Source organism: Hydra vulgaris, chromosome 11, assembly GCF_038396675.1.
Source record: "Hydra vulgaris chromosome 11, alternate assembly HydraT2T_AEP".
Lineage (NCBI taxonomy): Eukaryota > Metazoa > Cnidaria > Hydrozoa > Anthoathecata > Hydridae > Hydra > Hydra vulgaris.
This window is the reverse complement of record NC_088930.1, coordinates 49,055,001-49,080,095: the sequence shown is the minus strand read 5'-3', so window position 1 is coordinate 49,080,095 and position 25,095 is coordinate 49,055,001. Positions and strand designations below refer to the sequence as shown.

Sequence of the window (25,095 nt, the reverse complement as noted above, 5' to 3'; positions counted from 1 at the left end):
GATGTTTTTTCTGATTAAATTGACCAAGCCCTTTCTCTGAATCCTTCAGCCAAATTTGTTGTTTTTGGTAACTTTAATGTTCATCATACTGAATGGCTTGGCTCTGGTGTCAGTGACTCTGCAGGCGTTTAGGTCCACAACTTTTGCCTTTCTCAATCTCTATCACAATTAGTAAACTTTCCAACTCACTTTCCTGACAATCCAAATCATTTACCTTCTCTACTCGATCTATGTCTTGTTTCTGATCCTAGTCAGTGCTCAGTTATTCCACATTCACTCTTAGGTGCTTCTGACCACAGTTTGATCTCTCTAAAGCTATTATCTCATACTTCTGCATCATCAGAATCTTCCTATCAACTTACCTCTTACAACTACCTTAAAGCTTACTGGGACTCTTTCCATGATTTTCTTTGTGATGGCCCTTGGATAGAAATCTTTTGTCTTCCTGCTGACAAATGTGCTTCTTATCTAACTTCTTGGATTCAGGCTGGCATGGAATCTTTTATTCTCTCTCAATGACTCTAAGTCAAGCCTGACTCTTCACCATGGTTTTTCTCTCATTGTGCTGCTGCAATTTCCAGTTGAAACCATTACTCTTTTATATCTATCAACAATACAATTTTCCAGAAAACAGATGTCTGTTTAATATCGCTAAAAACCATTGTATAAAGGTGTAACTCCAAAGCCCGGTATTCTCAGGTCACAAAATCTCATATTTCATCTCATAAATCATGCACTTGTGACTTCCGGAGAATCTTTAACAATATCTATAAAAAGGGAAAATCTGTTCTGCCACCTTCTTTTCATGGTTATAATTTTGTTACTTCACCTAAAAACAACGCTGAATTGTTTGCTAAGAACTTCTCATCAGTATCATCTCTTGATTCCACTAGTTGCATTCTACCTGATGTAGCCGTCAAACAGGTTGATTGCTTGGCATTCGTATTACTCCAGCTTTTGTATCTAAAGTGATTTCCTACTTAGACTTTGCTCTAGTATGTGGTCCAGACAACATACCTGTTATAGTCTTGCAAAAGTGTTCTCTCGAGCTGATGTTTATACTTTCAAAACTGTTTAACAATTGCTTATCAGAGTCTTGTTTTCCAGTCTGCTTGAAAGCATCTGTTATCCCTACATTTAAAAATTCTGGTGAGAAATCTAACTAATCTAACTACCTTTCCATTAGTTTTCTTACTATCATAAGTTTTTGAGTCTTAAATTAAAAAACACTTAATCTCTCGTCTTAAATATAATGACTTACTTTCTGATCATTATTATGTTTCGGTATTCTTGTTCTACTGCTGATTTGTTAACTGTAATAACCGATAGGCTTTATCCTGCATTAGATAGATGTGGAGAGATTAAGATTATTGCTCTTGACATTTCTAAGGCCTTTTGCATACTTTGGCATGTTAATCATTTCTATAAATTTTTGTTTTGTAGTGTATAAGGTGAGATCTTTAAGATTATTGAATCCTTTCTTACCATTCGTAGTATAAAAATTTTCCTCGATAGACAGCACTTTTCTTCATACCATGTAACTTCAGGGGTTCCTCAAGGTTCTATCCTTTGCCTTATACTCTTTTTAATTTACATTAACTATCTTTCATTAGTTCTCATGTCTAAGGTGGCATTGTTTGTTGATTATACTACCATTTATTCTTGTCTTGATAATATACTTTAAAACACTCTCTGATTGTGTGGAGGGGGTATTTGAGCTTGAAGAGGATCTCACTTCTGCTCAGCATGGGGCATCCAGTGGCTGGTGAACTTTAACTCAGATTTGTTTCAGCTTATCGTTATACCAATAATCTAGATCTTCCAACAATGTCCTTTCTCTTTTAGACGAGCCACAAAACAGTCATAAGTTTACTGTTTAGCTCTTGTATTGGTAATGCTCATAGGCTGGCTTTATAATTAGATAGGAGTTATGCGGGTTCTGATTAATCTTGATTTGGGTAGGGTTTTGTTATAATGGCATTAAAGTATTTTACAAAAATATATAAACTTATTATAAATTTATCCGATATGGTATTCAGATGAAATATTTTTATATCTTCTATTTTTTAGTATTTTCAATTTACCATTACATTTATATATATATATATATATATATATATATATATATATATATATATATATATATATATATATATATGTATATATATATATATATATATATATATATATATATATATATATATATATATATATTATTAACATTTAATTAATAATATTTTTGATTTAATAGGATATTGTACTCAAGGCAATTTAAGAGTAAAAGGTTTAGTTCGCACAAAAGCTGTTGTTAATGTGAAGAATGTGGAATGTCCAGATGGAATTTCTCAGTGTCCTGATAATAACACTTGTTGTACTTTAGAATCTGGTCAATATGCCTGTTGTCCACTGCCTAATGCAGTGTGTTGTGCTGACCATGAGCATTGTTGCCCGCATGGTTTCAGTTGTGTTGGTGGAGGTTTAGAATTATAATTATGTTTTTATTTTATAGTATCAAGCCATATGTGTGTTATTTAGTACCTATATTAGTTTTCCCATAGGGTCTTAGAGTAGGATAGGAATTGGGCAGGTTTTAATTAACTGCAACTTAGGTAGAATTTGTGAATAAATTTATTAATGATGGTTTAGTCTAAAGAATTTTTTCAAAAATCCTAATAAGTTTTAAATTTATTAGATAATTAATTAAAAGAAAGTTTTTTAATATCTTATAGTTCAATATATTATAGGTGGTTTTTAGTATTTTCATTTTAATACCATTCCAGTTTAAAATGTTTTACTCATTGTTTTTTTAAAACTTATTGAAAAGTGCCTATGGAACATGATATTCAAACTCATAATATTTTATGCGGATTTAATAAGTTATGTGGGTTCTGATAAATCTTGATTTGTTATGATGGCTTAAAAGTATTTTACAAAATTATATACTTATTATAAATTTGTCCGATATGGTATTCAGATAAAATATTTTTATAACTTCTATTTTTTAGTATTTCCAATTTACCATTCCATTTATAATTATATATATATATACATATACATATACATATACATATATATATATATATATATATATATATATATATATATATATATATATATATATATATATATATTTATATATATATATATTTATATATTTATATATATATATATATATATATATATATATATATATATATATAGGCAATTTCTCATAACAAACAATAACAAAAATAATTACCGAGTTTAAAAAAACAATTAAAAATCAAAACAAAAAATTGTTAGCTAAAAAATAGTTCATGTTAAACTTTTTTTTATTAGGGTCACTTTTGATAATTTTTTTGTTTGTTGGTTCGTTTGTTTTGTTATAATGATTGATTTTATAAAAAAAATGAAAAAGCATTATTACAAACTTTAAACAATATCTTATAAAGAGTTTATAATTTTTTTCATCTTATATAGTTTTTTATAATTCAAAAAAATCTTCTTTTATGGATATAACTCTATTATTATTTTTTTTGCTTAAATTTACGCTTGAAGCTATAACTCTTGCAAGTTCTTTGTTTATATTTATAAGTTTTATTTTGCAAAAAATAGTAGTTTAGAAAAACTATATTTTATAAAAGTTATATTAGCTTTATATAATTAACAGATTGTGCGATATCAAAAAAGTGAAAGCAGAAATTTCCTAATAATTTCGAAAGAATTTTGAATAAAAAAGTTATTTAAATAAAAAAAATTAGATTTTTTTCTTCTCGATTTTTCTTCCTCCCTTTCTATTTTTTTACAAAAAAAGAAATTCCTTGTAAACATGTTATAACTAAAAACACATTTAATCTTTTTGCCTTAAGGCAAGTAAAAGCACAATGGTATATATTATTTAAATATTGTATAAACTTAAATCTTTGTTTGTCACAAAAAAGAAGTGCTGATTAAGTAATTAACTTGAGTTTTTTTTTCTTTGCAACAAGTAGTATTTTTTGTTTGTTAATAACCTTTTGATGGTTAATAACTTTTTAAATGTAAAAAATCAAAGTTGCAATTTTTTACAAACAATGAAAAAAAAAATTGAGATATTTTCATTCATTTACACTAAAGTCGAGAAAAGCATGAAATTATTTTATATGAAATGATAATAAAAAATGTAATATTAAATTTAGTTATTTAATATTAAAAATCAATACAAAAAATTGAAATAAAATAGACATTCCACAATATGTACATTTAGAAAATATTACTTTTTGATTTGTTTTTATTAATTAGTAAAATAAACTTGTTTTGCTGTAATTTATTTATTGCGGTAGTTAAAAAAGTTAACATCCTTAAAAAATAAATATAATTTTATGAGGAGCTAATGAGCTAGGTCGCTTTTTATTTAAAACAAGGCCTGGGGTCGGTATTCAGCAATGCTGACCTAAAAGTGTTTGAGGTTTGCAAAAATTGCCAACCTTGTTTCTATATATACCTTTGTGTATATATATATATGTTCTATATATACCTTTGTATATATATATATATATATATATATATATATATATATATATATATATATATATATATATATATATATATATATATATATATATATATAGGTCTCTCGTACACAACTGACTAAAATGGTTTACGGAAGCAATTTATAATTTTTAAAATTGCAAAAGTATAATTTTTTTTCTCAATAGCATAATTATTATTGTAGCTAAAATGAAAAACACATTTTAATTACACAAGTCATTATTTAAAAAAAAAAAAAATTGCAAAATAAGTTGCAATGCTTTTTAAAAGGTATGGAGAGCAAAAAATTAAAAAGAACGCCAATTTAAATGCAAATATTTTTTGATTGGACTAACTGATAAAAAATAAAATTATTTAATTAATGTAAAAAAAAAATTATTACACTCTAAATTATTGCATAATAATTTTTGATTTATGTAATGATTAATATTTTATATATTAATTTTTATATATTCACCTAATTATTTATATATTAATTACTTTAATATATTATTCACTTTTGTAGTAGAACTTTTGATTATTGTAATGGTTCTTAAAATGCCTGCATTTTGTTACAATAAGAAAATATTTTATTTAAATTTTTTTTTATTAAATAAATTTATCAATAATTTCATTTCATTTTTTATAAGCAGTAGAAAATGTTATAGCTCTTTGTCAAATTTTTTATCAAGTAATAAATAAATGGATAGCTAGTGTGAAAGCCAATAGGCAACATTCTTTTGTCTAAATTATTTTTTCATGGCGCAATAAATGACACTTGTTATGTGTATATTCTTGCAGCATTAATGTTACAAACAAGTATAAAGCCAAATTTTTTATTTAATAAGCAATTTTAATAAATATATATATATATATATATATATATATATATATATATATATGTATATATATATATATATATATATATATATATATATATATATATATATATATATATATATATATATATATTAGTATTGCTTATTAGTTAATCTTGGAAAAAAATCAATTAGCTGGTAATTAAAAAAAAATTAAATAAAGCACATTTTAAGGTTCATCCTAGCTCAAATGTTTTCAATGGGACTTAAATCAAGTGATCATGGCAATAGATGTCTTTTTTGGATTGTAAATATTGTTTTATACGCTTGGCTGTGTGGCAAGGAGCACTATGTTGCTTTTTAAAGTATTGGGATCTTTGGTAGAATTTTGATATTGACAGTTTCAAGGATGTTTCTGAGGTGTCTTCATACAGAAGCTGATTTATCAAGCCTTTGTATATTTTTATGGAGCCAGTTTGTGGAAAATACATCCTCAAATGTCTAGTATCACTGCTGACTTGAATACAAGTCAGCAGTGATACTAGTACAAGTCAGCAGTGATACTATGCAGGAGCAAGTGTCAAACTTCTTGTCTTTCAGTTTTTTCATGTGTACTCTTGATTTGTGACTGGAAATTACTTTAGTTGCTGAAAATTATTTGGCTCATTCAACCAGGTTCGTCTCTTGAGTATGTTGGATGTTTCTTGCTGTTTATAATGACACTTCATTAGTCTTGATCTGAAAGTTTTTTGGGTCCAGACAACAATGTTTCAAATACGGTGTTTTTAATAATCTAATATATTCTTTAATTTTTCTAATACATTTGTTTGAAAGGATTCTAAAGTTGCCTAATGTATTTAAATTATGCAAAGTTTCTTTTACCATTTTAAGCAGTTAAGTACTTCAAGTATTGTGAATTTCTAAAATGCAAGGTTTTTATCATTTAATTTTTTTTTTTTTACCAAAACTTATATTGTCATCAAAAATTGTATCATTGCTAAACTTTTAATACATAGCCATAAACTGTGTCATTTCTAAGTATTATGCTTTTTATTAGAGGAGAAATTGAAGAATTAAAAAACCATTTTGGGTGTTGTTCAAATTTATTTGTCATTTTAACTAACATAATGCAGTGTGTGTGTGTGTTTTTTTTTTCATTTATACTTGCAAAATAACTTCAATCAAGTTTTCAAATTTATATATGTTATATTTAATAGCATGGTTTAAGTTTACAATTAATTTTCAACTTTTAATTAATAACATTTTTGATTTGATAGGGTACTGTACTCAAGGCATTTTAAGAATCAAAGGTTTAGTTCACACAAAAGCCATTGTTAAATTGAAGAATGTGGAATGTCCAGATGGAATTTCTCAGTGTCCTGATGGTAACACTTGTTGTACTTTAGAATCTGGTCAATATGGCTGTTGTCCATTGCCTAATGCAGTGTGTTGTGCTGATCATGAGCATTGCTGTCAAGAGGGTTACAGCTGTGATGCTGGAGGTCAGTAATGTGATTTGGTTTTTTTTTTCCCTTTTTGAAGTATTATGCATGGTTCTTTTCCTCATTTTTTATTTTATTACTTGCATAATATATTTAACTGAAGTGTTCATTTTTACTTATAATATATTTTATTTATATGGTTTGATTATATATATATATATATATATATATATATATATATATATATATATATATATATATATATATATATATATATATATATACATATATACATATATATTATATATGTATATATCAATTAACGAACTTGATGTATATATTAATCAATGAACTTGATATAATCATCTTTTAATTAATTATTTCATTTTATTACATATACATATACATATACATATATATATATATATATATATATATATATATATATATATACATATATACATATATATTATATATGTATATATCAATTAACGAACTTGATGTATATATTAATCAATGAACTTGATATAATCATCTTTTAATTAATTATTTCATTTTATTACATATACATGTACATATACATATATATATATATATATATATATATATATATATATATATATATATATATATATATATATATATATATATATTTATATATATATATATATATATATGTATTTATTTATATATATATATATATATTCAGGGCTCGAATTAACGTAAAAAAATCTAATCGCGATTTTTTTGTTGCTCATAACATCTCCTCCACTCCCACCAGAGGGGAGGGGGCATTATTTATTTTAACTTATTTATAATAACATATATAATAAGTCTCATTTTTGCATAAGATGTCATAACATTTACGTTCAGCGGTTGTAAAGTAGCTTTAGTTAATAATTTACATTATTACTATTATTATATTGCATTAAATCTAGCGGCTGTATTTTTGTAAAATCAATGAACTTGATATAATCTTCTTTTAATTAATTATTTCATTTTCTATTTTATTTGCATATTTTAAACTGTTTAAAACAACTAGAATATTTAATTTTCTCTAAATTTTTAACAGTAAAAAAAATTGTTTAAAACTCTAACAAAACAATCTATAAATTTGAAACAGTTATAAAAAACTATTAAAAATGACGAAAACATTATCGTGATAAAATGTTAAAACTTAACATTTTCACGAAAACCCGCACAATCACAAACAAGAATGATAATTAAATTCTTATTAGATTTTTCCTTCCTTATAAATTTTTTAAGGAAGGAAAAATCTTATAGATTTTTCCTTCCTTAAAAAATCGGTCTTTTTCCTGCATTTGAACATTTTTGCTAATTGATTTTCTAAATCTTTTATTTTTCTTTCTTTTACTTTATGCTACGCTTTAAAAAAAAAATTATCATTACAAAAGTCACTGCAGTTTTATACTGTAAAAGAACACTAAATACTCACGATTAGAGTATCAATCTTCTAAAATAAAAAAAGAATAATCACGAAAAAAGAAAGATCGCGAAAAAACAATTTTTAAGAAAAAACTAATTGCGAAGGTGCGAAAAGCAATCATGATTCGTGATCGCGATATGCTTAATTCGAGCCATGATATATATATATATATATATATATATATATATATATATATATATATATATATATATATATATATATATATATATATATATATACATATATATATATATATGTATATGTATATATATATATATACATATATATGTATACATATATATATATATATATATATATATATATATATATATATATATATATATATATATATATATATATATATATATATATATATACAGCTATGCTCAAATGTATGGAGCACCCCTATATTTTATTTAAAATTCAAAAGTAATGAACAAATAGTAAATGTGAATGTGTTTATTTGATACAAATTATTTCAATTCAACAATATTATTTAATATAATTAATATTTTGTAGCACCTCCCTTTGCCTTGATCACCGCACGTAGTCTTTTGGGCATGCTGTCCACAAGATCCTTACATACATTCGCTGGTATTTTTTCCCATTCATCCAGAATTTTCGCTTTAAATTCTTCTTTGGATTTACATCTGTAAATTGACAACTTCCTCTTCAAAATAGACCACAAATTTTCTATGGGTGACAAATCTGGAGACTGGGGGGGCTACGTAATGAGGGGAACTTCATTTGTTGAAAACCAGTCCAAACTTTTTTTTGCCTTGTGGCAAGGAGCGTTATCTTGTTGAAAATAATATTGAGGGACATCTTCGTCAAATAATTTCAATATTGATGGCTCCAAAACTTCATTTAGCATGGTAATGTAGCGCTCTGCATTCATCCTACCCTCACATAAAAATATTTCACCTACGCCACTGGAGGCCATGCAACCCCAGATCATTGTGCCACCACCGCCAAATTTGACTGTAGGGATGATACATTCCGGCTCAAATGCTTCGCCTGGTCGTCGTCTTACAAAGGTGCCTCCAGGTTGCCCGAAAATCTAGGTCAAAAAAGTAAAGGAATACAAATTTGATATTATAAATTTCAACATGTAAAATTTCAGGTACTTAAAGGAATAATTTCGAAATGATATTTTTTTTTTATTTTTTGGTTACACCGTAAGTCATAATGATGCCTTACCTCTATATTTGATTCGTCTGACCAAATAATTTTGGCCCAATCTTCTGATGACCAATTTTGGTGCTGTTTAGCCCATTCTAAACGAAGTTTCTTATGGTGCTCAGTCAGCAATGGTTTTCGGCGAGCCCTTCCATGTAAATTACCTTCTTTTAAGTATCTTCTAACACTTGGAGCAGAAATTTGAATTTTTCTGTGCTCCCACAGATCGCTAACCAAGTCTTTAGAAGATTTGGTCCGATTTCGAAGTGAAATCCTGTTGAGGAAACGATGGTTTCTAGGAGAAAGTATACGTTTTCTTCCCGTTTTTGGTCTATTTTCGTATGAACCAGTTTCACTAAATCTATTTATAGCATTTTGCACTGCTTTCCTTGAGCATTTCATAATTTTTGAAATTTCCACTTGGGAATGTCCTTGTTTATGGAGTATCACAATTTGGCTTCTTTCACTCACAGAAAGTTCGCGTGTTTTACTCATAATGAAAATAAATAAAGAACGATAAAAAAAATCACTACTTTTAAACAATAGATAATGAGCGGCTGACAATAGTTACGTTTAAGATAAGAATGAAATGAATATCTTAATTCGACAGAATTTATACTAAGTGAGTATGTAGACAAGTTAAGACAAGTCTAATCATGCCCAGACAAGCAAATTCTACATGCATTAAATGATTTACTAATGCTTAAACGTAAAAAACAAACAAAATACCATTTAAAAAAAAAATCATCATGTATATCTCATTTTTTAAACACAAATATATTTAAACAAATAGGTGCTCCATACATTTGAGCATAGCTGTATATATATATGTATATATATATATATACATATATATATATATATATATATATATATATATATATATATATATATATATATATATATGTATATATATATATATATATATTATTAACATTTAATAATATTTTTGATTTAATAGGATATTGTACTCGAGGCAATTTAAGAGTAAAAGGTTTAGTTCGCACAAAAGCCATTGTTAATGTGAAGAATGTGGAATGTCCAGATGGAATTTCTCAGTGTCCTGATAATAACACTTGTTGTACTTTAGAATCTGGTCAATATGCCTGTTGTCCACTGCCTAATGCAGTGTGTTGTGCTGACCATGAGCATTGTTGCCCGCATGGTTTTAGTTGCAATGGTGGAGGTTTAGAATTATAAATACATTTTTATTTTATCAAGCCATATTTGTGTTATTTAGTACCTATATTGGTTTTCCCATAGGATTTTAGAGTAGAATAGGAATTGGGCAGGTTTTGATTAACTGCAACTTGGGTAGGATATTTTTAGAACACTACTTTTCAGGGTTTCAGAAACCCAAGGGGTCTAAACCCTCTTTTTTTTAACTGGTGTACTGTATTAAAAAATTAAACCTACTTAAAGATTTTTTTTGAACTTGGAAATGTTTTTGTTTTTGAATTTTCCTCAAAAGTCAATTATAGAATTATTGTTTCTCCCTGCTATCACGCTACGTAATATATCACATTCCGCAGATACTTCCCAATAATGAATGGAAAATAAAATTTTTAAAATGTTTTACTCGTTGTTTTTTAAAAACTTATTGAAAAGTGCCTGTGGAACATGATATTCAAACTCATAATATTTACAAACTGCTGATCTCAACCAAAAGTTCAAAAAAAAAAATTTTTTATTTTTATTTTTATTTATTGTATTAAAAGTATATATAATGGTGTTGTTCAAATTTATTTGTCATTTTAACTAACATAATGCAGTGTGTGTGTGTTTTTTTTTTCATTTATACTTGCAAAATAAATTCAATCAAGTTTTCAAATTTATATATGTTATATTTTAATAGCATGGTTTAAGTTTATAATTAATTTTCAACTTTTAATTAATAACATTTTTGATTTGATAGGGTACTGTACTCAAGGCATTTTAAGAATCAAAGGTTTAGTTCACACAAAAGCCATTGTTAAATTGAAGAATGTGGAATGTCCAGATGGAATTTCTCAGTGTCCTGATGGTAACACTTGTTGTACTTTAGAATCTGGTCAATATGGCTGTTGTCCACTGCCTAATGCAGTGTGTTGTGCTGATCATGAGCATTGCTGTCAAGAGGGTTACAACTGTGATGCTGGAGGTCAGTAATGTGATTTGGTTGTTTTTTTCCCTTTTTGAAGTATTATGCATGGTTCTTTTTCTCATTTTTTATTTTATTTTTTGCATAATATATTTAACTGATGTGTTTATTTTTACTTATAATATATTTTATTTATATGGTTTGATAATATGTATATATATATATTTTTTATAATTCACCTCCCCAAGGCCGAGAAGGCCACTACAGATGAGGAGGCTACTTGTGGTTATAACCCTTTCTCAACTCTTTAACTCTGAAACACAAACCTTGACGAACAAGGCCGCTGCACGGAGAAACAAGTTGAGCGCGGTGCTACCAGGGACGTGGCGGGAATCGAACTTGAAACCTCTTGCTTATGAAGTGAGCGCTCTACCATAACACCACTACCACAAATATATATATAAATATATTTATGCACAGATATATATATATATATATATATATATATATATATATATATATATATATATATATATATGTATATATATATATATATATATATATATATAAATATATATGTATATGTATATATATATATACATATACATATATATATATACATATAGATATAGATATTTATATATATGTATATACATATACATATATATATACATATAGATATAGATATTTATATATATGTATATACATATATATATATATATATATATATATATATATATATATATATATATATATATATATATATATATATATATATATATATATATATATATATATATATATATATATATATATATATATATACAGTATTGGACAAAACATTTGCAACCAAATAATGCTAATTTAGTTTCTTTATATAAAAGTGCTGCATTTTTTTAATTTAGAGAAATAACTATGTAACTGTTTAGAGACAAAGTTCTTCAAGTTTTATTCATCACAAAGTTCATTATTTGTACACAACTAATAATAAATTAATCAAAAGTATTAAAAAAAGTTGATTTCCTTCTGGACAAAATAAGTGCAACTCTACAAAATGTTGACCAAGCTGTATTTTGCTATCAATATTTCGTGGCGAATCCTTTGTTGTCGATCACAGCCTTGCATTTTGGAAGCATAGATTCGATCAGGTGATCAATGAAACTTTGTGGAATCGCTGCCCAGGCCTTTTGGATTTGTTCAAACAGTTGATCCTTATTACGAACACCTTCACGATTAATTCTGCGGTTGACGATCTCCCACAGGTTCTCTATAGGGTTGAGATCCGGAGATTGAGGCGGCCAATCCATCACCGATAGGTGGTTGTCTTAAAACCACTGCTTGACTACTTTTGCAGTGTGTTTCGGATTGTTGTCTTGCTGAAAAACCCATTTTATTGGCATATTCCATCCAGCATGAGGTAACATAACATCTTTCAGAACATTTTTAAACATGAAACGGTCCATTATTACATCTTTTTGATGTATGTTTTGATGTACCTAGACCGTTAGCAGAAAAACACCCCCAGACCATTACATTGCCTCCACCATGCTTCACGGTCTTATGGCAGTAATGTAAATCGAGGCGTTTTCCGGTAGGTCGACGTACACGGCAAATGCTATTGATCCCAATGATGTTGAACTTTGATTCATCACTGAACAGGACAGTTCCCCATTTCTGCACATTCCAGTCAATGTGAGATGTAGCAAACAGAAGTCTTTTCTTCTGGTTTTTTAGTGAAATCAGTGGTTTCTTTGCAGGGTGTCGAGAAAACAATCCGGCTTCAACAGCACGTCGTCTGATTGTTCGGTCCGATACAGACAGCACTAATTGCTTTTGCATCTTGACTGATGATATCCAGGGATCTTTCTTGAGGGATCTGACGATCATATAATCCTCTCTAGAAGTGGTGGAATGTGGTCTTCCACCTTTGTTATCTGCTGTCAACTTCCCCGTAGAACGATATTTGAAACAAAGTCTTGATACGGTCCTTTTTTTCACACAATATTTATCACAAATACTTTTTTGTGACTTTCCACTTACGTAATCGCCAATAATTTTTTTTCTTAGTTCCAATCCAAGACTGTCGGGAGCCATTTTTGCACTTGAAGTCGTAAAAATAATAAAAATAAATAATCACGCTTCTCAAGGTTTACCGTGTTACATTTACCTTGTGATGATACAATAATGCTCTGTGGAACACAACGTCTTGGTTGGATGTGGACTGTATTGATGTAATGAAACACTTGTTGTATTTCACTTCGTGTATTGATGTTCTTCGATAAAACACTTTGATAAAACTCACTTCGATAAACTGTCTTGATAATACTGGCTGATTGACTTCCATATACTGACTGAGTTACATGTCGATTTACATGTCTCTTATATAGTAAAATGAATCTGTGTGAACCTGTTCTGGAAGATTCTAGATGCTTCTTTTCGATGCTTCTGGAAGCTTCTGGATGCGTCTGGATGCTTCTGAATGTTTCTGGATACTTCTGGATGCTACTGGATGCTTCCAGATGCTTCTTCTGGAAACTTCTGGAAGCTTCTGCATGCTTCTGGAAACTTCTGGAAACTTCTGGAAACTTTTGGATACTTCCTTTAATTATTAAAAAACTTCCGTGACGTTGACACGGACCAGACTTAAGAAAATGAAACAAACCAAAAAAGTTGCACTTGTTTTGTCCGCTGCAAAATGGCACTTGTCAACGAAATTCTGCCTGTGTGCTGTCATCTGTCAGCTGATTGCTCATGTCATGGCATGCTATGACTCCAGACTCCTGAACTGTTTGCTGTGGTAGTATAGTTCTTTTCGTTTTTAAGACATGTAAAATTAGGAACACTTTTTAGCATTGTTCAATGTTGGTTGCAATTGTTTTGTCCAATACTGTATATATATATATATATATATATATATATATATATATATATATATATATATATATATATATATATATATATATATATATATATATATATATATATATATATATGTATATATATATATATATAAATATAAATATATATTATTAACATTTAATTACTAATATTTTTGATTTAATAGGGTATTGTACTCGAGGCAATTTAAAAGTAAAAGGTTTAGTTCGCACAAAAGCCATTGTTAATGTGAAGAATGTGGAATGTCCAGATGGAATTTCTCAGTGTCCTGATAATAACACTTGTTGTACTTTAGAATCTGGTCAATATGCCTGTTGTCCATTGCCTAATGCAGTGTGTTGTGCTGACCATGAGCATTGTTGCCCGCATGGTTTTAGTTGCATTGGTGGAGGTTTAGAATTATAATTACAGTTTTATTTTATCAAGCCATATGTGTGTTATTTAGTACCTATATTGGTTTTCCCATAGGATTTTAGAGTAGGATAGGAATTGGGCAGGTTTTGATTAACTGCATCTTGGATAGGATATTTTTAGAACCCCACTTGTCAGGGTTTTAGAAACCCAAGGGGTCTGAACCCTCTTTTTTTAAGCTGGTGTTATGTATTAAAAAAATTAAACCTACTTTAGGATTTTTTTTGAACTTGGAAATGTTTTTGTTTTTAAATTCGCCTTTAAAGTCAATTATAGAATTATTGTTTCTCCCTGCTATCACGCTACGTATTATATCACATTCCGCAGATACTTCCCAATAATGAATGGAAAATAAAATTTTTAAAATGTTTTACTCTTTGTTTTTCAAAAACTTATTTAAAAGTGCCTGTGGAACATGATATTCAAACTAGGGTTTCTCAAACGGGATCCCGGGGATAAAAGTCGCAGTGGGATTTCTCGGGATGTCACTGTTATATCCCGGAACATAAACTTTTTTAAATTTTACATATGATAACTGCTTGAACTAATTCGACCAAAAATAAGAAAAATATTATTGCATTTAGTTACACTTTTATGTGTTCATATCTTATATTAAAACCTAGCAAAACAAGAAATGTTATTGAAACTATCTTAAACTATTTAACTCAAGGAAAAGAAAACATCGCATTGCAATTTGCAATGCAATGTTTTCTTTTTTCACGTTATTATAAAATATAAAAAAGATTTCTTGCGACAAAAACAGTTCTACAAACAATTCTAGTGACGAAAACAGTAAGTTTGATTTTTAAACTTCTAAATTATTGAAAAGTTAAACTTTTTATCTGTATTGAAATTTTATAATTTTTGTATTTTAAAAATGGCAAACAAAGACATATTAAGTTATACGTAAGATAACATACAGATGTAAGAAATATTTATAACTTTACCTTAAGTTGTTTTACGATTCAATTTAGTTATACCATGTCAATTGTAAATGGATCGAAAGCATGGCAATATTTTTGTAAAGAAAAATCTGGCGAATCTGCAATTTGCAAAAAGTGCAATGTAAAGATAATGTGCAAAGGATTTTCGTTAAGTGGGCTCCTTTGTCATTTAAAAAACGCACATTAAGATTTGGATTTAAATATGAAGCATCACAATGAAGATACTGGTTCGGAATTTAAAATTGTGGAAAAGAAAATCACATTGTTTGTTAAACAGCAGACTATTGAGGAAATTGCGTCAAAGCTAGCAACGGTGGATGGCTTCTCAATAAATGCCATAGCAAAAAGTGAATTTATTAGAAAATCATTGTCTGAAAAAGGCATGTTATTACCAAAAAATCCATCCCATGTCATGAGTATGTCAAAAAAATAATGTGATTTAGCTAAACAAACTGTGGTTTTAGAGATAACAAAAGAAATATCTAGCGGGTCGCGATTTTCTTTATCGTTAGACGAGTATACGTCTTTAAAAAATCGACGTTATTTAAATAAAAATTTACACTTATTAACAAAGTTTTGGAACCTGGGATTGACTCCTATAGCTGGATCACTTCCTGCAGAAAAAATTGTCGATCTGGTTGAAAATAAACTGTCAGATTTCAATTTATCAATTGTCATATCAGTGTCACTGGCGGAGCATTTGTAATGAAAAAATTTGGACGGCTAAGTGGTATTGAACATCAGCTGTGTTATGCCCACGGACTTCATTTGGCAGTATGTGAGGTGCTTTACAAAAAGTCAGACTCTTCAGCAAAATATATTGAATCACGGTTGCAAGATTCCGATGAAAGTTTGAGTGATTACGTTGAGTTTGATGATGTCTTTGACTGTAATGATGAGTCATACAGCTCAACAGGCGTTACGTTTATTGATGATTTACAAAATAGTGTAAATATAGCCTTAACAATTCAGAAGGTTCGAAAAGTGGTTCGAATGTTCCGCAAATCATCTCTTAAAAATGACATTTTACAAATCTACGTAAAATCTGTTTCATAAAGAACTGAAGCTGATATTAGATGTCAAAACAAGGTGGAATAGTCTTGTTGCAATGCTAGAAAGATTCCTTAAAGTAAAGACATGTATACTAAAAGCAGTGATCGATTTAAAAGAAGTTCTGAATATCTCCAAAGATAAATATGCGATTATGAACGCCATAACAATTTCTCTGCAACCGATAAAAGTTGGAATAAAAAGACTTGGTAGAAATAATGCTACTCTACTTGACGCAGAAGGTGTTATCATGTTCATCTTGGATGATTTGGTGGAGAAAAAAAATTTGATAGCTAATAAACTGCTTCCATCTGTGGAGCAGAGAATTGAAGAATGCAGAAATGCCAATTTAATTGGACTACTAAAATTTTTAAACAACCCAATTAGTTATAATCAGGAATCAAATATCAACTCCAAACTACTCTTACCGTCCAAACATGCATTAAAAGCAACAGCAAAAAAAATTTATATCAGGTTGTACATAGATGCTAGCACTAGTTCATCAAATAATGAAATAGTTGAAGTGAGTCGTGATAATGAAAGCATGGTTTCTGACCCGTCAATACCTCAACCTGCTCCAAATTTATTAGGCAAAAGTATTTTGGCACTTGAACAAAAATTGAATGCGACTATTTGTAATGTCAAACATGTAGAAAAAGCAGCTCTAGAAGACATTAGCAAAAAACCTCACAAAAGAAATCAAACTTTTTGAGGCAACTGGAAAACGTTGCAAAAGTTTAGAAAGAATATACTCCACATTAATGACCATCATGCAGACATCAATTGAATCAGAAAGAGCTTTTTCTGCCGCGGGTCTATTAATGGGAAAAATTTGTTCACAATTAAGTGACAAATCAATTGATTGCTTATGTTTTTTAAAGCAATATTTTATTTTAAACAGTAATAAAGATTAGCCTGCTAAGATAAGTTTTTGGTCAGAAGCCACTTGTTTTTATATTTAAAATAATGCCGGGAAATCCCGGGATAAATAAGTTGCACACCGGAAATCCCGGGATGCTAAATTTACGGGAAATTAGAAACCCTAATTCAAACTCATAATATTTACAAACTGCTGATCTCAACCAAAAGTCCAAACAAAAAAAGTTTTTATTTTTGTTTTTTATTTATTGTATTAAAAGTATATGTAATGGTGTTGTTCAAATTTATTTGTCATTTTAACTAACATAATGCAGTGTGTGTGTGTGTTTTTTTTTTCATTTATACTTGCAAAATAAATTCAATCAAGTTTTCAAATTTATATATGTTATATTTTAATAGCATGGTTAAAGTTTATAATTAATTTTCAACTTTTAATTAATAACATTTTTGATTTGATAGGGTACTGTACTCAAGGCAGTTTAAGAATCAAAGGTTTAGTTCACACAAAAGCCATTGTTAAAATGAAGAATGTGGAATGTCCAGATGGAATTTCTCAGTGTCCTGATGGTAACACTTGTTGTACTTTAGAATCTGGTCAATATGGCTGTTGTCCATTGCCTAATGCAGTGTGTTGTGCTGATCATGAGCATTGCTGTCAAGAGGGTTACAGCTGTGATGCTGGAGGTCAGTAATGTGATTTGGTTGTTTTTTTTCCTTTTTGAAGTATTATGCATGGTTCTTTTTCTCATTTTTTATTTTATTTTTTGCATAATATATTTAACTGAAGTGTTCATTTTTACTTATAATATATTTTATTTATATGGTTTGATAATATGTATATATATATTTTTTTATAATTCACCTCCCCAAGGCCGAGAAGGTCACTACAGATGAGGAGGCTACTTGTGGTTATAACCCTCTCTCAACTCTTTAACTCTGAAACACGAACCTTGACGAACAAGGCCGCTGCACGGAGAAACAAGTTGAGCGCGGTGCTACCAGGGACGTGGCGGGAATCGAACTTGGAACCTCTCGCTTATGAAGTGAGCGCTCTACCACTACACCACTACCGCAAATATATATATAAATATATTTATATATATATATATATATATATAATATATATATATATATATATATATATATATATATATATATATATATATATATATATATATAATTAACATTTAATTATTAATATTTTTGATTTAATAGGATATTGTACTCGAGGCAATTTAAGAGTAAAAGGTTTAGTTCGCACAAAAGCCATTGTTAATGTGAAGAATGTGGAATGTCCAGATGGAATTTCTCAGTGTCCTGATAATAACACTTGTTGTACTTTAGAATCTGGTCAATATGCCTGTTGTCCACTGCCTAATGCAGTGTGTTGTGCTGACCATGAGCATTGTTGCCCGCATGGTTTCAGTTGTTTTGATGGAGGTTTAGAATTATGATTACATTTTTATTTTATCAAGCCATATTTGTGTTATTTCGTACCTATATTGGTTTTCCCATAGGATTTTAGAATAGGATAGGAATTGGGCAGGTTTTGAATAACTGAATCTTGGGTATGATATTTTTAGAACCCCACTTTTCAGGGTTTCAGAAACCCAAGGGGTCTGAACCCTCTTTTTTTTAACTGGTGTTCTGTATTAAAAAATTAAACCTACTTTAAATTAAACCTGAACTTGGAAATGTTTTTGTTTTTGAATTTTCCTTAAAAGTCAATTATAGAATTATTGTTTCTCCCTGCTATCACGCTACGTAATATATCACGTTCCGCAGATACTTCCCAATAATGAATGGAAAATAAAATATTTAAATCGTTTTACTCGTTGTTTTTTAAAAACATTGAAATGTGCCTGTGGAACATGATATTCAAACTCATAATATTTAATAAATGCTGATCTCAACCAAAAGTCCAAAAAAAAAACAGCTTACTTTTTATTTATTTTTTATTTATTGTATTAAAAGTATATATAATACAACATAATATAAGAAATTGTTGTGTTATAGAACAAAATTTACTCTCTGTTATTTAAATAAAATAATGATAAACAGTGTCATTGAGTATGTTAGACTAAACTTTATACATTCTTATAATTATACTTTTATGTGTAGTTGTTTCCACATAAAAGCTTGATTTCATAATTTCTGAAAAAAATGCCTGTAAAAAATATTCCTGATTTACTGAAACCCTATTTCAATAAGATAGCATAAGCCAGCGTGGAAAATAACAGGTAGAATTCTTCCCGGTCAAGGTTTATAGTTTGAAAAAAAAAATTTATATAACATTTGACAAATTATCAGGATGTCTTTGAAAATGCATTTACCGAATATTCATCAAATGTAAATCTTTGGAAAAAGCTTCTAAAATAATTTTATTGTCTGTACGCTACTTTAAATCGCTTTGTTAGTGAGTATTATAAATGACGTAAACTATTAATTTTTTTTCGCTACACTTATCAAGACTAATTTCATTTTACTGGTGGTGAAATCCTTAACTACTTTTTTCATAAATGATTGAAGTTCTTATTTTATTACTGTTATAGTAATAATATAATATTAACTAAGAACATTTTTTTATTCCTACATTTTGTTTAAATTTTCTTTATATCATTTTATTTATTTTTCTCAATTCAGTTAGTTAAATTTATTTACTTATAAAAAAATCTTTTGCTGCCAATTGCAATGAAAAAATCCCTTTATTTTTTATTTTTAGTTTAATTTATCTGTAGTCAACAAAACTTACAATTTAATGACTAAGAGCCGCACACCAAGCCCCTCTGTGATGAAAATAAATTTTTTAGATTTCAATTAGTTAAGACATGAACATCAAAGAAAGATATAGATTCAGAATAAAATCAAAAATAAATATGATCAAAAATAATAAACAAAAAAAAAAAATTTTACCCTTATCACAATGTAATATATGCATATAGCACATATATGAATGCAAGTATAAAAATACTTTTTATATATATATAAACTTTTTTTTATTATAAACTTTTATTTATTAAGATTTTGAATTTAACAATAAATAAAAGTGCGATAAAACATGAACATTAAAGAAAGGTAAAGATTCAGATTAAAATCAAAAATAAATATGAGCAAAAGTAAAGTAAATAACAAGTAAATAAAACAAGTGATTACTCTTATTTAAAAGTTTCAGAAGAAGTCTAGTTCGTTGTCAATTATCAAAAGTTTATTTTCTTATTTTATTTTTAAATTGATCAAGGGAAGGAACTTTTTTTAACTCATCTAATAATGTGTTCCATAATTTAGATCCTCTGATTGCAATCGAGAACTTAATAGAAGAATAATATGCTTTTGGTGAATATAATTGTTATTTGAAAATCTTGTTGGGTATAAAGGATTTATTTTTTCAAAAAATGAGTTAAATAAAATGGATGCCATTTTATTATCTACTTTGAACATAAATATAAGAATATGATATAAATTAAGTTGAAATACATTAAGTATTTTGAATTTATTAAAAAGAAATTTAGTGTGCGAGAAGCGATCCACATTTCCAACAATTTTTACAGCGTGTTTTTGTTTAATTAAAAGCTTTTTATTTTTAGCTACATTAGTGCTGCACCAAGCAACGTTAGCGTAATTTAGATAGAAATGAATAAAAGAAAAATAAATGAATTTCAAACAAGTTTGGTTTAACAACTGTTTTGCTTTATAAAAGAGGCCTATATTTTTTGAGATTTTGTTATGGATTATATGTATGGGCTCTTTACACATTACATTTTCATCTAAAACTACACCTAGAAACAACAAATAACGCTCTCTTTTGACATAAGAGTTGTTAATAAAAAGCTTTAAAGGAAGTTTTAAAGGAACGTTGTCTTTATCACGAAGATGATGGAAGAAAGTATATTTTGTTTTTTTAATATTTATGGACAATTTATTTGATATAAACCATTCGCTTAGTTTCGCAAGCTTTTTGTTCATTGTTGCAAATAAAATATTAATATCTTTATTAGAATAAAATACATTAGTATCGTCAAAGCAAATTGAGTTTAAGATATTGGAAAATTTGCTTAAGTCATTTATATAAATGAGAAACAAAAGCGGTTCTAGAATTGATCATTGGGGGACTCCGCGGTTAATTGTCATTAAATCTGTTTTTTCGCCATCATATAAAATGCATTGATTTCTTTTCTTAAAATAACTCTTAAACCAATCTAAGTTAGAATTTATGATACCATAACTTTTAAATTTATATAGGAGAATATTATGATCTACAGTATCAAATGCTTTGCTTAGATCAATAAAGACACCTAAAGTATTTTAGAGACTCTTTGTTCGGTTGACGCTGAGTGACTGAGAAGTTAACTTTAATATTTAGATAAATTTAAAATTACTAAATGTGCGTTTGCTTTTATTTTCTACTATTGAAATCTTAAAAGTATATATAATGTTGTATAAAGTTTCGTTTTAAGTCACATAAATAATTTTGATAGTATTTCATAAAACAATTGCCATGATTTTATTAAATATTAGTTTAGCATCTGCCGGCGAGAGCTATTAACATTATTATCTAAATAACAACAGTTTATAAAATGATTTTAAATGAAAATGAATGAAAGATATAAAATGAAACAAATGAGATATAAAATGTGCAATCATTTTTCTTTTTCAACGTTGGTAACAATTAAAGTTCTTATTTAACTATTATTTAAAATTAACGTATGTAACTAAGTACATTTTCTCCTTTTTTTTCATTTAATTTCTTGTAACCTTTTCCCGCAATTTCTGAAGTCATAGCAATGAATGAGTTATTTTTAAATAAATTTCAAATTAACAATTGCAAATTTGCACATTTTTATATTATTAAATTGTAAGAGAATTGCAAACATCAACACTTCAAAATGGAGGCGACTAAAAAGAGACAAACAACACTTTCATTTTTAACACAAGCAGGATAGGAATTAAAACTACCTGTTGAAAAAAAGAAAAAACTCAATAGTAGAAAATTACAGCTAACAACAGCTCAAAAATGGGTAAACACTACTCTTGCAAAATATAATGCAAATGAATGGCTAGAGATATTAAATAATGGAAATTATGTTACAGCATTAAAATTCACTGTATGTTGTCAGTATACTAAACAAGTCGATATTTATAAAAGATATACGCCAAAATGGGGAAGCGATAAAGGTAGTTGTAGGATACAGCACAGTGCCGCAAATTTTGCTTTGATTTGCAATTATTATGCAAATGGTTTGCCACATCAAAGATCCTAAGAATTAGCAATAAAAAGTAAAGGAATGGATGTAAATTAAGCAACCTCCAGAAAGAAATGTGGCAAACTGATATTTTGTTGGGCCTGAAAACCATGACAACGAAAGATCTAAATTTAACAAGAAGAAAATTTGAGGTAGCATACTTTATTGCCAAAGAAGAGCTTCCGCTTAGCTTATACCCTAAAATACTACGTTTGGAAGAAAATCATTGTGTAGAGTTTGGCCAAGCATATAGAAATAAAATAACTTGTAGAACTTTTATTGATTACATTGGATTGAGTTTGTTAAATATTCTCAGAAATAATTTAAAAACACGAAATTACTTTAGTATTTTAATTGATACAGTATCTGTAATTGAAAAAGAAGCTATATTATCAGTTTCAATTCTACTCCAATAGGAAAGACCGAGATATGCGTTGAGTGTTCTTTTCTTTCTATTTCAGATCTTGAATATGGAAGATCTGAAGGAGTTTTCAATAAAATCAGTCAATCCCTTGAATCAGAAGGTATTGAAAATTTTAAAACTAAATTAGTTGGTTTTGGTGCTGATGGCGCAGCTGCAAATAGAGGAAGTAGGACAAGTGTAAATGTATTACTTCAAAAATAAATTCCATGGATAATTTTTGGTTGGTGTGTTGCACATCGCCTTGAGTTAGCGTTAAAAGATAAATTTGCACAAATAAATGCATTTAATGATGTCAATAACATCATTTTGAAAATGTATAACATTTATAAAAAATCCCCAAAAAAGTTACGACAGTTAGGAAATGCTTGTTGCTATCCTTTTTTTTTTTTCAATTTTATCTATTAAAAATACTTTATAAAATAATATACTTTATTACATGCTCGTTTTTTTATACAACAAAAGTTCTTTATAAAACAGTATTTTAAGCAATAAGAACTTTTTATAAAATAAGATACTTGTGCAATAATAAATAGGAACACTATGGATGGCACATAAAATTCAAGCACTTGAGATGATCTTAGACAAATATGGAGTATATATGAAACATCTCGAAAACATGACTGCAGATTTCAGTTTTACTCAAGCAGAAACAGCAAATTTTAACGGGTATCATCAGGAGTGGAATCATGGACGAATACCTATTTATATAGCATTATTCATAGAAGTTTTATTGCCAGCAAAGTTATTATCTTTATCTTTTCAAAGCAACGAAATCGATTCCGTAGCATCATCTGGATTTATTGAACAAACTAAAAAACAGTTAAGTCGCTTGAAGAAAAAAGAATTTAATGATTTACCAATAGTCAAACGTTTCCTTGCAAAAGTAACAAACAGCACTGGAAAGTATTCATTCCAGGATGTTGAGCTTCATGACTTTACAAACGCACTAACTTTAGTTAAGAATTCGAAATCAATGATTGTAGCGTTAATTGCCGAATCCATAGAAGAGCGTTTGGAAACACAAAATACAGTTTCTGATATGTATAGAATGTTAATCCTAAACACTGGTGGCTTGTTTCAAAATAACACCAATAATTCATTTGCTGATGATAACATCAAAAAATTGTTTGACTTTTATAATATGCCATTAGGTTATGCTTCACTGGGATTGTAAATAATATGTTAGATGCTTGGCATAACTTAGTTGATTACACTGTCAAATATTTGGCATCAGATAAAACTGAGTACCGTAAAGTATGGTATCAAATTTTTTTGAGTTCTATGAAAAAAGATTGGAGTCCAGTTCTACTTCTTGTTGAATTGTTGTTTGTATTGCCTGTTTCGAATGGAAAGGTTGAGCGTCTTTTTTCTCTAATGAATAAAGTTAAAACTGACACAAGAAATCGCTTAACTGAAAAATGGCTCAGTAATTTAATTTGGGTGTGCACTGATGAAACAAATAGTGAAGAATTTGATGTGAATCCTGCCATTGAATTATGGGCCAAAGATACATTGCGAAGGCCTACACAAGAAAGTCGAAAAATTTATTCAAAAAAAGAAAAAAAAGAAACTATAAAAACATTAATTGATTTAGAATCATCATCAGACGAGTCTTAAGATTTAAAATCGTCTTTCAATGAAACTTTTGATAATGAATCAGATGAAAAGTATCTTTAAAAAAAAAATTTTAAGTTACATAAAACTTTGTTTTTTGTAATTCAGGCAATTATTATAGCAGTATTACATAAAATGATACTTGATTAAGTATTCAGTTTAAATTATTTTGATATAACAT

General features: G+C 28.1%; 1 protein-coding gene across 3 annotated transcripts in view; it reads left to right on the top strand.

Annotated features, from left to right (window-relative positions):
- The window catches only part of LOC100206670 (progranulin), a 42,337-nt gene that overhangs the window by 6,339 nt on the left and 10,903 nt on the right, over positions 1-25,095 (top strand). For 2 of the 3 annotated variants that reach the window (XM_065809072.1, XM_065809073.1), the window contains 7 exons: positions 2,252-2,476; positions 6,584-6,808; positions 10,336-10,560; positions 11,290-11,514; positions 14,519-14,743; positions 18,096-18,320; positions 18,852-19,076. In XM_065809072.1, coding sequence (XP_065665144.1) covers positions 2,252-2,476; positions 6,584-6,808; positions 10,336-10,560; positions 11,290-11,514; positions 14,519-14,743; positions 18,096-18,320; positions 18,852-19,076 — 1,575 coding nt within the window. The remainder of the gene's footprint in view (positions 1-2,251; positions 2,477-6,583; positions 6,809-10,335; positions 10,561-11,289; positions 11,515-14,518; positions 14,744-18,095; positions 18,321-18,851; positions 19,077-25,095) is intronic. The other variant, XM_065809075.1, reaches the window with a different exon arrangement.